We start from the raw sequence: 15,116 nt of genomic DNA, 5'->3' as shown, positions 1-15,116 counted from the left end.
ATAGTCTTAAAAAAATCTATTCGCTCAATTTTCCAGATCAATAAATTACTATTTGTGAACTTTCTGCAATTCTGTTCATCTAACAGGTGTTTTATTATCTGAATCAGTTTTTAAAAATTCTAAGATCAAACTTTCCTATATCATAGCTGATTCCTAATTTATGGATGTGATAGCTGCTCTCTATTTCCAAAATACATCACTTACGTTAATCCTGTTGGCTCCGGGAGTTGTGGTTCCTTTGATAACATTTCTTTTTTGCAGTGGCTTTTGTGCCTCTCTTTCCTTCAATCTTTGATTCTCTGTTGTCTGCTTATCTTTGTTTTGTGAGTCTTATTTGCCTCTGTGGGTGCCAGTTCTGATCACAGGTGCTTGCTTTCGTCTTGAGACTGGGGTTGGGCATGCTGAACTTTTGGAAGGAGGTTGCAGCTTTTCTTAGTTTCTCTTCCAGATCCATGCTACATCCTAACTTTCCTTGCTCTAGCCCAAGAGGCTGATCCCTGCATTGCTGGGTTCTGTGGCCTGCTGCCTTCCAGTTACTGCAGCCAAAGGGTGAATCCAGCTGAGTGCAGAGGACAGAAGGAAAGGTTGGAGTGTGGATCCCATCTCCCTCACCTTCCTCTGGGTCTCTGGTTCTGCAGGGGTGGTGTTTTTCAGTCTGTTGTCAGAACTCCTGTTGTCAGAATGCGAGTACTCTCTATTGTGGCTTCTGCTCTCCCTGGTTTCAGGTAACTACTCTATCCTCTCCCACTTCAGAGCTGGGGGTGTTGTTTTCCACTGTGCTTTATGTCTGATAATTTCTCTCAGTCCTATTTTGACCTCTTAAGATAGTCCATTTATGAATTTTTCTTTAGCTAGACCTTTGGGCTGGCCATCCATTTCCTTTCAGTACCTTGACTGAGATGATTGGAGATGCTGGGAAGATATTTTCTTGTGTGGCCATATTCTCTTGGGTCATCCTTGGCCATGGTATTAACTGTATAACTCATGTCAACTGTAGTAAATAACCCAAGAATCTTAGTAGTTCCATAAAGATTTGCTTTTTTTTTCTTTCTCAAAGTGCCCTGTTTTTTTCCCCTTCCATTTTGGGGCATTGTCCCCATCCAGGGACTCCTTATAGATAGTAATTGGATATTTTTAGAGAGGAAAGAATGAGGAGGATTGTATGGGGCACTTATGACCAGGCCTGGAAGGGGTACATTTCCTTGCTAAACGTTGGCTAGAAACTAGTACCTGATCTCAGAACTGCAAGGTACCTGGCAAATGTAGTCTTCTGTGTGCCCAGGAAAGGAAGATGGGCACAATGAGCATCTGACCACTTTCTACCTTATCTTCATGTGGAATGATACCTTTTAGGCCCAAGTATCCCAGCCTCTCAAGTTAGCCTGCTCACTGTGTTGCTGTTGGTCCCCACTTACTCTCACCTGTCCGTTGTAACCCTGCCCCTTCTGGCCTTTTTTGGATGGAACTTTCCAAGAACAAGGGTCCCCCCAATAAAAGCCCACTTCTGAGTGTGCTCGCTGTCTCTCGCCAGCCTCTCGTGACTTTCTCTTGTTCTCCCATCTGGGGAGCCTGAGGCCCAGAAAAGAGAAGCCGTCCTGAAGCTTGTGTAAAGGTAAAGTGTGTGTCTGTGTTTTATTTGGTGTCCCTGGAAATTCACACGAGCGGGTCAGGGGCAGCACTATTCCTTGTGTGACATAGTTTTATGGCTTCTGTATTTTCAAAACCTTCTCTTCTGCCATTTCTAAGAATATAGAGAAGGAGAGGAAGTAAGTGAATATCGCACATTTGCCACTTGAGTCAGTGTCTTCTCCTTTTTGTGATCTGTGTGGCTGATGGAATGACTGGCATGGAGTAGTTCTAATGTGCTGTGTGAAAGCCTTGCTACAAGAAAGGCTTTTTGTTGATAGATATGTATTGATACCAAAATGATTTGGAATGATTCTATACTCTCCTTTTATCTGGAACACCATTTCTAGTTATGGATATTGACAAAATGGAGTTGATCAGTTCGAAGACACCTGTGAAGGTGATTATTCTGGCAGAGTCACAGGTAATTGTAGAAGCAACCAGGGATATTTTGTATGGAGACTAAAATGTAAAGTGGGAAGGGGTGTGTGTGTCAAGAGTTCCAGGTTTTATGCTGTTCATTAATTTGCTCTAGATTTTAAGGGACTTGATATTAAGTATTGTAGTCTCTGTTATGAATCACTTGTACCCCTTTTAAATTTGAGGCAATATTTGCCTAACTCTATTCCTAAACTCTTCTCCTAGTCCCTAGGGTGATCAACAGTGGCTAGTAATCTACTTAGAAGATTTTGTAATACATTCTTCCTCTTCAGTTTTGGAAGTTCCAACCATCAAAATGGTGAAAATGTACTCTTTTTAAAATATCCTTTGAAGTTGCACTGCCGTGGGGAAGAGTGTGCAGAGTTTGGCTCAGGAGAACAAGCTGCAAAGTGGAAGGAGAGAAGAGCCTTCCACAACACAAAATGGCCTTGTTTGCCCTGTTTGGTCTTTGGGTAACACTGGTGGAATGCATGGATAAACTTCTTTATCATGCATGATTCTGTGAAGAAGTTTCTAGTAAATTAGCCTTTCTTGGCATATGTAGCCATCAATCCTTCCATATATCGATTCATTCAAGAAATATTTATTTTGCATTCTTCTTATAAGCCAGGCATTATTTTAGGCACCAGAAATGTAGCAGTGGACAAGACTTATTACTGTCCTTGTGGAACCTTCCATTGGCATGTGAAAATACACCAAATGAACTGACAAATGTAAGTGTAACAGAGAGAGGAAAATAAACCAAGTCACCCAGTTTAGAGTCCAGGTCCCAGCCAGAGCATCTGAGTGGTGATGGGAGGCCATGTGACAGCCTCCTCTCCAAACAGGAGCTAGTGGGTCCCGGCAGGTTCAGCTTCTATAGAGATGCCCTTGCCAGGATGTGTGGGGAGATGTCTCCAAACAATGGAAAGGGAGTTAGATGCTCGATAGTTAAATTTAGGGCAAAACAGTTTTAAGCCAGTCCCCAAAGGTTTATGTAATCCTTCCTATAAATTGGTGCCAGATCAATCTAGTTTCAGGGTCTAGACTTGCATCTCAGAATTGTTTTTCCAGTAACCTCTATTTGGTTAGCATTGAGAGAAGAAGCCTTCACCACTTTGTCTTTAGTAGTGTTGTAACTGAGATTTAGAGTACGCTTTTTTGGGGGGTGGGGTGGGCATGCTCTGGGATGAAAGCTCCCTTTTAATACCAGTCACACTACCAAGGAAGTATCTGAAACATTTATAACATGCATATTGTGGAGCAGGTTAGCTGGAGCTATCGGAGAGAATGTAGAAGATAAAGACACTGTCTCTGAACTCTTAGCTAAGTCACCAGGTGATGGCTACAGGTGTGGTGTTGGTGGTGCTGACTAATGGGTAAGGCAGTGATTATTTCTATTGTGAAGCACTGTCTTTTGTTAAAATAAACAAGATCATATTACTCTCATTTTTTTTTTGTAGCAGTACTCGAAAACACTGATGAGCCCCTGTCTTTGCTCTTAAAGATGAACCAAGAACTCCTATTCCATGGCCCTGTTGCCTTTAATGAGGTCAGAATGTCTTAGGACAAACATATTTATGCTTAAAAATATAGGCAAGACCACTGTGAAGGAATTTGTTAATTGTTGAGAGGAAGAATGCTGAGTTGTTAAGCGTTTAGGTCCAGGACCCAGAGTACTTGGATTTGAATGTTTGTTCTGCCACTTAAAATATTACTTTTTAATATTTATTTGTTTTTAGTTGTAGTTGGACACAATACCTTTATTTCACTTATTTATTTTTTTGTGGTGCTGAGGATCAAACCCAGGGTCTCAGCACATGTGAGGCGAGCACACTACTGCTGAGCCACAACCCCTACCCCAATTAAAAGATTTTGAGTAAGAGATTTGACCTCTGTGTCCCTCAGTTATGTAGGATACAAAATAATAAAACTATTGTTGGATTATATTGTTGAGAATTAAGTGAGTTAATATATACAATATTAGTGCAGGCAGAACATAAGTTTTCAGTAACCAATAGCAATTATTATTGGTAATAAAAATAATATTTCTTCATAAGTAAATGTTTTTTTTTTTTTTAAAGACAGAGCGAGGAGAGAGAGAGAGGGAGAGAGAACCTTTCAATATTTTATTTCTTAGTTCTCGGCAGACACAACATCCCCTGCCTGCATGTGGTGCTGAGGATCGAACCCGGGCCGCTCGCATGCCAGATGGGCGCACCACCGCCCGAGCCACATCCCCAGCCCATAAGTGAATGTTAAAAAGATAATCAAGGTAATTCTTAGCAGGGCTTCCTTAGGATTAAGAGAGATTCATTATTAGTTGCTTCCATCCAACACATCAAGGCATTTTGTTTATTAGGGAACACCGGCCCCTGGCTTATTTGGGGGAAGGGTTTCTAGGACTCATCAAGTCAGGGTTTTTTGGGGGGAGGGGTGAAAATAAAGCAGCATTGTAGTAGAAGCTAGTGATGCTACTGTATGTAGTTTAAAAAAATTAAGATCTCCCCTTCCCACATCTTCATAAGACAGACTTGGGTATTGCATTGGAGATCCATTCCTGGGACCCAAGTAAACCCAACATCAGACGCAAGAGCCATTTTGTATCTGCACCGAGTACCCAGGACATAGCCCTGTGGGAAGAGAAGTGATCCTTGGAAATCTTTAAAAGTTAACTGTATACTTGTGTTTTGGGAATCCAGCATGTGTGTTGTATTGTGTAAGTGTGTGTGTGTGTGTGTGTGTGTGTGTGTGTGTGGCACTGGGGATTGAACCCAGGGCCTTGTATATGCTAGGCAAGTGCTTTCCATTGAGTTACATCCCCAGCCCTTTATTTTTTTATTTTATTTTATTTTATTTTTTTATTTTTTATTTTTTTGCTTTGAGATGGGATTTTGCTAAGTTACTCAGGCTGAGCTAGAACTTGGAATCCTTCTGCCTCATCCTCCCAAATAGCTGGGATTATGGGCCTGTTCTACCATAGCTAGCTTGGATCTCTTTTTACCTAGGACAGAAGATGGACATCTTGCCCTTTTGCCACTTGTTAGTACCCATATTCTGGCTGGTCGATAGCTGGGTTGGGACTGGGAGTCCAGACTTCAGATGTGGTTGGCTGATCATCGTGTCCCCAGGGTTCCATAGCTGCATCTCAAGTGAGAGCGCCAGACCCACACCTCTCCTGCTTCAGCCCTGGAAATACTGCTTCCTGCTGCTCTGATGTGAGACTGTGCCTGGACCATCTCCTGCTTCATGGGCACACCTGGGATGTTCCCACACTGGTTCATCAGCCCAGGGTTCTTTATTCTGTTGCCCACAGACTGCTTGGGTTTCTTGTTAAAAATGTCATTCTGAGTTGAAAAATATACTAAGATTCTCATGATTTTAAATAACACCAACATATTTACTAAAGAGGAGTTGCCATTACCTGGAATACTTTCAAAAGTTGATGGTGGCACAGATATTCCCTAGCTTTCCTTTGTAGACTGTTTTGAATGTGCTATCTGTGGATTCATTGAACTAACTTTTACATGTGTTTAATATTCAGGCAATGAATATTAATCAGTAGGCCACTACTACTTCTTCTCTCTCCTGCTCCTCCTCCCTACTGTCATCACAATTTCTAAGTATCAAGGACATAATGTACACCAACCTTGGTTGGCATAATGAGACTCTCAGTCTTGTTGGCATCCCAGTCCCCAGAATCCATGAATCTGTTTTCTTGTATGGCAGAAAGAACATTGTGGATATGATTAATTTTAAAGATATTGAGGTGGACTAGCTTGGGGAGCTCAGTTACATCATGGTATGATTTGAATACCCTCTTCAAACTCATGTTGAAATTTAATTGCCTTTTTGCTCTCACCTTCTTGCTCTCTTGCAAGCTTTCTCTTGCCAGGTAATGTCACATGATACCTTCTATACATTATGATGCAGAACAACTGTGACTTGCTCATGTGCTTTCCCTGCTAAGTTCATTGGCCCTTTCATTATCCCTTGAAGATCTTTTGCACGAAAATTCTGTGAGGTGGTACGGAAGAGGAAGATTGCCGAGTGTGACTCCTGGTCTGCAGCAGTGTGGGGCTTATCAGCCACCAAAATAGACAGCAATGGGTACTGTATTTCTGCAGAGCTCCCTGCCCCCATGTTGAGGCACCTCGTACACAGTATGTGTATCATGACCTGGTAGCCAACTCTCAGGAACTATGTGTTTGATTTTTTTTTAAAACTGGAATTTGAAAATGGATGATGTTCTACATTTAGTTAAAAATGACATAGCAACCATAGTTCCGAGCTGACTTTTAAATTTGGCTTGTTGTCTAATTCAGGTTTCTGACTTTGGGTGGGTAGGAACTGGATGTAGAGAGTAGGAGGCCTTGTCACTTGGACTCCTACCTAGTCCAGCCCTCCCTTGCCATAACCCTGCACTGTGGTCACAGTGTTGTTGGGTCAGGATGTCCTCTCATTTCTTTACTGAGATCTTGTATCAAGGCCACCAGAGTTGCCTGGAGGCCTTGTGATTTAATCTCTAGAAAGAAATGGGAGGCTGCCTCTTTCTGCTTCTCCTCTGAAAGATCTCTCTGAATGGTTCCTCAGCATCCATTAGGCCAACACAAGAAAATCTAAAATGTCCTCCTCCTACTGAAAAACCAAGGATATAATTTTTTTAGACAGGAGTTTAAATTTTGAGGCATTTAAAAAGTTTAAACTTGGAAGTGATGATTTCAAAGGCTAAGAAAAAATATGCCTTTTCAGTGATCTCCCCTAAAAGGGAACCTGGCCTATTGACCTGAACTTCAAAAGCTGTAAAGCTGCAAACCAATTGCCAGGAGGAGATAGGCAAGATCAGAAGAAAAGCAATGGAACTACCAAATACTGTGCAAGGTTCTCTAGCTCACTGTTGGTCTTCAGTTAGAATAGTACCCAAGATACTCTGGACATGTGAGTCTGCATCATGAGAAAGTATTTACGTCTTCAGGGACTTACGTCTGTGTATTTACCATTTTTCATAATGAAGAAATTCTTCCTTGGCCCTCACACAGCAGATGAATCTCAGGTCCTCTGATTTGGTACATTTACTTTACTTTACAGTAAAGCACTGGGTCTGTGACTGGTTAGGTCTGGTGAGAGAAAGGTCAGGCATTCCTTGGGAATTTCATTCCTTTACACTCTTTTTAAAAAATATTTTTTAGTTATGGATGGATAATACCTTTTATCTCTATGTGGTGCTGAGGATTGAACCCAGTTCCTCTTACATGCCAGACAAGTGCTCTCCCACTGAGCCACAATCCCAGCCCTACTTTCCCTTCTTTCTTGGTCTTCTCCCCACAAAATGCTTCTCACTACCTTCTCTCTGAACTTCCCCTTACTCTGACTTCTTTTTATGTTTTAAAATCCCCCTTGATCTTGAAGCACTCCTACTTTGACTTTTGCCTGATTCTCAGTCTTGGCAGTCTTCTTCCAAGGGGATCCTTGCAACCCGACTTGTTTATGCTAGGCTTTTTCTGTCTTGCTAGGAGGGGCTGAGGAGCTCTGGCCCAGTGTTCTGGGCTGCAGGAAATCAGAAATCACTTTTTGGCCCCTTTGGCTCTATTTTGCACCTCAGATCTGCTCACTAGCTTCCACACCATCTTGGGTACCTTATTGCTTCTTAAAAGCCTGCCGGGCATTCTGTCTCCTCATTCCTCTGGCACTATAGTACTTTCTACTTGCCTTTGCCAGTTCTACCCAGGGACTGGAGTCTCGCCCCTGAACCAGAGTCCATTAGCAGGATCTGTGTTACTACTCCACTCCTCTGATGCTATTTGGCTGTCTTTCAGCTTATTTCCTACAATATTCCTGATCCTGTTCCTGCTCCAGTTTACTTGCTGGAAGACTTCATATTTCACTGTGTTAACACATGTACTCCTTCCCAGTCCTTCCCCCCGCTCAGTGCTCCCTGGAAGATGGTTGGTTAGTTGTTGCCAAACCCTGTGGATATGAGGCCTGACTCACTGGATTGGATTCCAAGACAGAGTCTGCCTATCCCCACCCTAGTGAGTTCTCCATGGTCTAGGTTGGGAGCCTTCACATCTTTTCTGTCCTATTGCAGTTAACCAGCCATTGTTCATACATTTCCTGTCCCCAATGTTCACATTTGTCTTGATTCAATTCTTCCCATCGTATAATTTCTCTACCCTAGTCTTGCTAGTCTCCATATGTGATTTCTCCTTTGTGGTGTATATTTTGAAGGTGATATGAAGTATAATTGTTGATGATTGTCCCTTCCCTGGTTATTGCTCCTTTCTCCAATGTTACTATAAATATGTTTCCCAAAGAGATCAAAGACTACCTCTTGAGAAGATTCTTGGCTGTGTCTCAGTTTTCTTTTTCTCTTTCTCAATTTTTCCCCCAACACTTGGAACCGCTGACCATCCATTCTTTCTTAGAACACCTTCTTTTGCTGGGAATTCCTTCTCCCATGTCCCTCCTTGGTGTCTGTGACTGAGGATACCCATGATTTTTTTTTTCTCCAATTGTTTCTGCTCTTGATGGTTCCTATACCATATTTTCTGGAGCATTTAGCCCCATTGAACTGTCAACTCTTGTGTGGGGACCAATTCTGAAAGCATAAACAAACCAGCCTGAAAATCATGATCCAGAGCCCTCTCTCAGGCACTGCCTTTTTAATCAGCAGGTGCTCTCTTTTCCAAGCTCCTGCACCACCAGCCATCAGCGAGTGGCCCTCCTACCCACTCTAACTCAACCCACGTCCTTAACCCACGCCCTCTTGCACTGGCTCACCACACCTAAGAAGAAAGCAAGAGAGGAGAGACCACCCAACCACAGACCAAACCTACACTCAGGTGAGGGAGAACACACAAAGCCACTTCATTAGCCAAGTGAAAAAGACAACCCAGAGGGTTACATTTCCTAGGCTTCATCTGTGTAACAAGTATCCAACAACAACCTGGAGAAAAGGGGAGCAGATGCCTGATTGACGGGGGATAGACTGGGTTTCGGGGCAAGAGCAGAGAGTTTGGTTACACAACAGCAACAACAGAAGCCCTTCTGCTCCTGGAAACACTGTGTCTTGGGCAGGAGCCCTGTACAATCTAAACATGTGATGAAATCATACAGAAGTAACTGTACACCCATGAGTAAGGACACAAAACAGAAGAACTCCAAAAATGACTTGAACATCCTTTTCATGTCAATATATGTGTGATATCATACTAGAGTTTGAGACTGAGGGAAACTGGGAGACCTGTAAGATCTCTCTTGTTTTTTTTAAAACTGCTTGTGAATTTATTATTACCTCAATAAAAAATTCCATTGAAAAAAGCAAGGTTCTTCAACTTTTTGTTAATCAACTGCCAGGAAAGTCACCTTGAAGTGGCAACATAATTAGAATCTGTGTAAAGCAGCTTTGCGCACAAGACTCTCTTGCAATGATGAAAATATCTTATAGCTGCACTGCTCAATATTGGGGTCACTGATGTGTGAATCTTGGGCCCTTCAAATGTGGTAACTGAAATAAAATACAATTTCAGCAGAATACAATAGACACTAGTATTGCTGTATGTGTGTACGTGGCTGTATAACCAATGTGATCCTGCAATCTGTACATGTGGAAAAATGAGAATTCATACCCCATTTGAATCAAATGTATGATATGTCAAGATCACTGTATTGTCATGAGCAACTAATTAAAAAAAAAAAATTTTACTTTTTTTTTTTTTTGTATCGGGGATTGAATTCAGGGGCACTTGACCACTAAGCCATATCCCTAGCCCTATTCTGCATTTTATTTAGAGACAGGGTCTCACTGAGTTGCTTAGTGCCTTGCTTTTTGCTGACGCTGGGTTCAAACTCACAATCTTCCTGTCTCAGCATGCCAAGCCACTGGGTTTACAGGCCAGACACCCAGCTTAAAAAAAAAAAAAAAAAGAATTTTTAAATATTGATTTTTCAGTTATAGATGGACACAATATCTTTATTTTATTTTTATGTGGTGCTGAGGATTTAACCCAGTGCCTCACACATGATAGGTGAGTGCTCTACCCCTGAGCCACAACCCCAGCCTAAAACATTAATTGTATTAATTGTAATTTGCATTAATTATACATCAATTTCAATTTAGATTTAAATAGACACTGTGTATAGTGGTACATATGGGACAGGACAGAAATGAAACTTGATCTAGTCCCCTCTTCCCTAGTTGTAAGTTCCAAGGGATGAGGAAAATTCATTCGAACCACTGAACCAACTTATAAACTTTCTCAGCAGAATTCCATTCCTTCATCTTAAAATGGAGGAAAAAAGGTACAACCTGACATGTGATTTGTTTGTGTGTGTGTGAAGGGCTGTGATGTGCCCAGGCACCTGTACACTGCAGCTCTCAGAGCCAGGTAGGATGGTATTTTTGCAAATACATAGTGAAGTAACAGCTGATTTAGTAAATACTTCCCTCCATTCTCAAAAAGGACAGGCGAGTAGCTTTGCTTTTATATACTTAGGGTGAAATGAACAGAAATTTGATGCCCTGGACTGTTCTTTCAGTTCATTCCACAACTCTAGTTTGAAAAGACTTCAATTGCAGAGATAAAGGGAGGGGAAGTTCATACACAAGCCACACGTCTTTCAAGCACAATTGTGAATAACTGGATACTTGGGGGTACAGAAAGCAAACCTTAGAAGACCAGCACTGGAAGTCAGTACAGATGTAGTCACATGACCAATCCCAATGGTTCTTCTCTACTAGGTAGGCACCTGCCAGCACCCACCAGCTCCCACTGGCCTGTGTGGCAAGAGAAGCGCCTTTCTTCTTGAATCCTTTCCTTTCCTGGGGCTCTGCACACAGTCTGCTTGGCAAACCGCTCCAAAAATCCTTCGGAGAAAGTCCAAGCCCTCAGTATGGTTCCCAGGGATGCCAGTGATCTGCCCCAGCCTACCTCCTGGTTCACTCTGACTCCCCCAAAACACTCCTCATGTTCCTCTACAAAAAGCTACCCGATTTCACTGCGTATTCCTCTAACTGCGGAAGGAACCAACAGTTGAACAATTCATTAAGTACATACCAATAAAATCAGGAGGCGAGTTTTGCAACGATTAAATTGAGACGCACTACTTTAATCTCCAGTTCCCAGTCTTTGACCGCCCCAGGCGACTCCAGGCAACTCAGGGCAACTCAGAGCAACTCCGGACAACTCCAGGCGAGCCACGCCCTGCACAGGGCGGGGCTGCGCCTGCGTGGTGGGCGGGCGGTCCCGGGCTAGCAACCTGCCTGAGCTACACTTTTGCGCTTCAGCGGTGCAGCGGTTCTGAGATCCACTCTCTGTGCAGGTGTTCCGCGCTGCCCACCAGCCATGTCGTCCTGTCGCCGCGTGGCGCTCGTCACTGGAGGCAACAAGGGCATTGGCTTTGCCATCGTGCGCGACCTCTGTCGCCAGTTCTCGGGGGACGTGGTGCTCACCGCGCGCAACGAGGCGCGGGGCCGGGCAGCGGTGCAGCAGCTGCAGGCAGAGGGCCTGAGCCCGCTCTTCCACCAACTGGACATTGACGACCAGCAGAGCATCCGCAACCTGCGTGACTTCCTGCGCAAGGAGTACAGGGGACTAGATGTGCTGGTCAACAACGCGGGCATCGCCTTAAAGAGTAAGCGGTCGGTCGGGGTGCAAAGCTTATAGTCCTGGGGGACCACGATTGTGCAAGCGGCTCAGGGGCGGGTGCCCTCTGCTTTGTGGGATCCAGAAAGTCTCCCTAGAAAGAAACAGAACAGCATAGATGGAAGCCATAGGGAAAGCAGAGACCGAGAAGGTGCAAGCCAAAGGGACATTGTGTTTGAGTGGCTGGGACTCATTGGGACCTTTCTAGGTTTTCTTTACAAAAGTGTACATTAAAGTAGTTGAGTAGACTTTTCACTACTTTTGAAATAAATAATTGCAAAAAATTGATTACACCAACATAGTAAATAGACAGTACCCATGACTCAGACTATCCCAATACTGCCATTCTACAAAAACAAAGAATGTTATGAAACTAGGAGATTGACTTTTTTCCGCTTTCCACATTTTTTTTTAATTGATGCATTATAGCTGTACATGATGATGGGATTTCATGCTACATGTTCATATAGAAGAAAATATAACAATATAATGAGGTCACTATCTGAAACCCTTCCCCATTCCTTCCCCAACTGCTATACCCGCTTCCCAGGAGATCTCAAGTGTGAACAACCCTACACTAGACACAAGACTTTACTTGGAGGGTGCCAGATATCCTGTGCACTCTTTTATTTCTGAGAAATTGTACCCCAAGGCAACTGTTTATTGTTTTCTCTTTTTTCTCAAAAGCGGCTGATCCGACACCCTTTCATATTCAAGCAGAAGTCACAATGAAAACAAACTTTTTTGGTACCCGAGATGTCTGCACAGAGCTACTCCCCCTCATAAAACCACAAGGTGAGTGGGGTGGGTGATCTGGCCCTGCCCTCCTGCAGTCTCATCTCCTTGCCCCTGGCCTCTCCTGCTGCAGCTGTGCCCCTGCCTTGCTGGGCCTCCACCTGCCAGGTGCAGCTCTACTTCCCCACCCGCCTTCTCCAGTGGCTTAATCCTCTGTGCACTGTTCTTGCCACACCTGGCTCTTTGGTATCCTCAAGTGTCTGTTCAAAGGTCTCCTCAGAGCAGCTCTTTATTTCTTCTTTCCCTCCTACTGACAAAGGCCCTAGATTCCATTCTGTGCACCCTTATTCAGACTCATGGACTAGGACCACCTCACTAGACACAGCCCCACTAAACCTGTCACCTGCCCAAAACACTCCCAGACCAACTCACACATATGGATGTTCCTGATCCTCCATAACTCCTGATACCCCCAATCTACAACTGACACTTTCAGAGGATGTCCATCCTTCTTCTAAATCTTCCTGGCCACCCACCATCATGGCCACCCTGGTGGTCCCGAGGCTCTGCCCCCACATCAGCAATGCCCATGTGCTAAGATTGTGCCCACTGAGCTGGGCATCATGGCACACCCCTGCAATCCCACCAACTCAGGAAGCTGAGGCAAGAGGATTGCAAGTTCAAGGCCCACCTCAGCAAATTACCAAGGCTCTAAGCAATATAGGAAGAACCTGCCTCAAATTTCAAAGAACTGGATGGGGATGTGGCTCAGTTAAGCACCTTTAGGTTCAATTGCTGAAATCAAAGAGAAATAATAAGGGGCTGGGGATGTGGTTCAAGCGGTAGCGCGCTCACCTGGCATGCGTGCGGCCCGGGTTCGATCCTCAGCACCACATACAAACAAAGAGGTTGTGTCCGCCGATAACTAAAAAAATTAGTGTTAAAAATTCTCTCTTTCTCTCTCTCACTCTCTCTCTCAAAAAAAAAAAAAAGAAGAAGAAAAAGAAATAATAAAATTAAAAGATTGTGCCCACTGAGAATCACCCGAATCCTTCATCCCAGCCCTAAATGGGCCCTCAGCTGACCATGCACACACCTGCAAACCCTCCTGAGAGGCCTCCTTCTTGAGTCATGCCCTTTCCCAGGGCTCTGCACAGTGTCTGCTTCTGCTGAAGCTGTGCCGGCCACTCCCAGACTCCTTCAGGAGAAATCCAGGCCCTCAGCATGGTTCACAGTGACGCTGTGATCTGCCCCTGTCTCCCTCCTGGCTCATTTCATCTCCCCATCAAAGTGTTTCATGCTGTGCACGCCAAAGACTCTCCTAGTCTTCCACTGAAAACTTCCCTAGAACTCCTCCACTCAGGGAGACCCCCTCTCATTAATGATACACCAGCAGCCAGCCGCCTTTACAACGAGATGTGTGGCTTAGAGTTGTCACTTGAGTGTACAGCTTCCTTGAAACTTCTGTGCTCACAAGCACCCTGTGATCCCAGGAGGTTCTTTATGGAAGTTCGTTATGCAACCACCCAACAGTCCATGTCTGTTTCTCCTATAGCTCATACTGGTAGCGCTCTTTCATATGATAATTTTCTGCTCTAACATTTCAGTATAATTGGTCTTCACTGTTCTCATGTAGATTTTATGTTACATGTTAACACAGATGAATGTATGATGGTTTGGAATGTATTTTAGGCAGAGTGGTAAATGTCTCCAGCGTTTTGAGTCTGGTCTACCTTAAACGCTGCAGCCCAGAGCTGCAGCAGAAGTTTCGAAGTGAGACCATCACAGAGGAGGAGCTGGTGGGGCTCATGAATAAGTTTGTGGAAGACGCAAAAAATGGAGTGCACGAAAAAGAAGGCTGGCCCAATTCTGCCTATGGAGTCTCCAAGATTGGTGTCACAGTCCTGTCCAGAATCCATGCCTGGAAACTCAGTGAGCAGAGGAGAGGAGACAAGATCCTGCTGAATGCCTGCTGCCCAGGATGGGTGAGAACCGACATGACAGGACCCTCGGCCACCAAGAGTCCGGAAGAAGGAGCCGAGACCCCCGTGTACTTGGCCCTTTTGCCCCCAGAGGCAGAGGGGCCTCATGGGCAGTTTGTTCAGGATAAACAAGTTAGTGAGTGGTGAGCTGAACTCACACCTCCACCATGGTCCCCACTTGGTATCCTGCACTGATGTGACCCAAAGGATATTCATGCTTTCAAAACTATCCTTAGACAAAAAAAAAAAAAAAATCCCACAGGCATCCTTATCAAGTGCTTAGGTGTCACATGTCACAGGTGGAGCAGGGAGCTCACTCAGGCACCACTAATTCCCTGAGGTCTTTTCTTCAACACAGGGAGAGAAAAGTGAAATTCCTGAAAATAACTAATGCAAATGAGAAGGTGAATAAAGGATTCTTGATAAATGTCCACTCTGCAGACTGTTTTCATGATGAAGCAAACTCCATGCCAGGAGCTTGGTCACTGTAAAAGCTAGGTCCAGGGGAGGGAGAGGGGAACTCAGGCGTGGTCAGACCTAGAAGGAGCCAGGCCTTAAACACCTTGCTCTGTGGGCTATGCCCTCAGTTGCAACTACTCGTCCAACAGGAGAGCAGACACACTTAGCAAAACAAGCATCATAGTTGGATGTGGCCCCTGGACTATGGCTTACCCCTCCCCCAGGAAAACACACTACCACCAAGGCAAAG

General features: G+C 44.2%; 1 protein-coding gene across 1 annotated transcript; it reads left to right on the top strand.

The window, feature by feature from the left end:
* The first annotated feature begins 11,287 nt into the window (after positions 1 to 11,287).
* Positions 11,288 to 14,840, top strand: LOC143408165 (carbonyl reductase [NADPH] 1-like). The gene is made up of 3 exons (XM_076867590.2): positions 11,288 to 11,679; positions 12,378 to 12,485; positions 14,118 to 14,840. Exons 1-3 carry the CDS (start codon positions 11,391 to 11,393, stop codon positions 14,552 to 14,554), a joined length of 834 nt encoding a protein of 277 aa, XP_076723705.2. The 5' UTR covers positions 11,288 to 11,390; the 3' UTR covers positions 14,555 to 14,840.
* Positions 14,841 to 15,116: the final 276 nt, after the last annotated feature.

Source organism: Callospermophilus lateralis, chromosome 10 (assembly GCF_048772815.1).
Source record: "Callospermophilus lateralis isolate mCalLat2 chromosome 10, mCalLat2.hap1, whole genome shotgun sequence".
Classification (NCBI taxonomy): domain Eukaryota; kingdom Metazoa; phylum Chordata; class Mammalia; order Rodentia; family Sciuridae; genus Callospermophilus; species Callospermophilus lateralis.
This window is presented reverse-complemented; position numbering and strand designations above follow the sequence as displayed.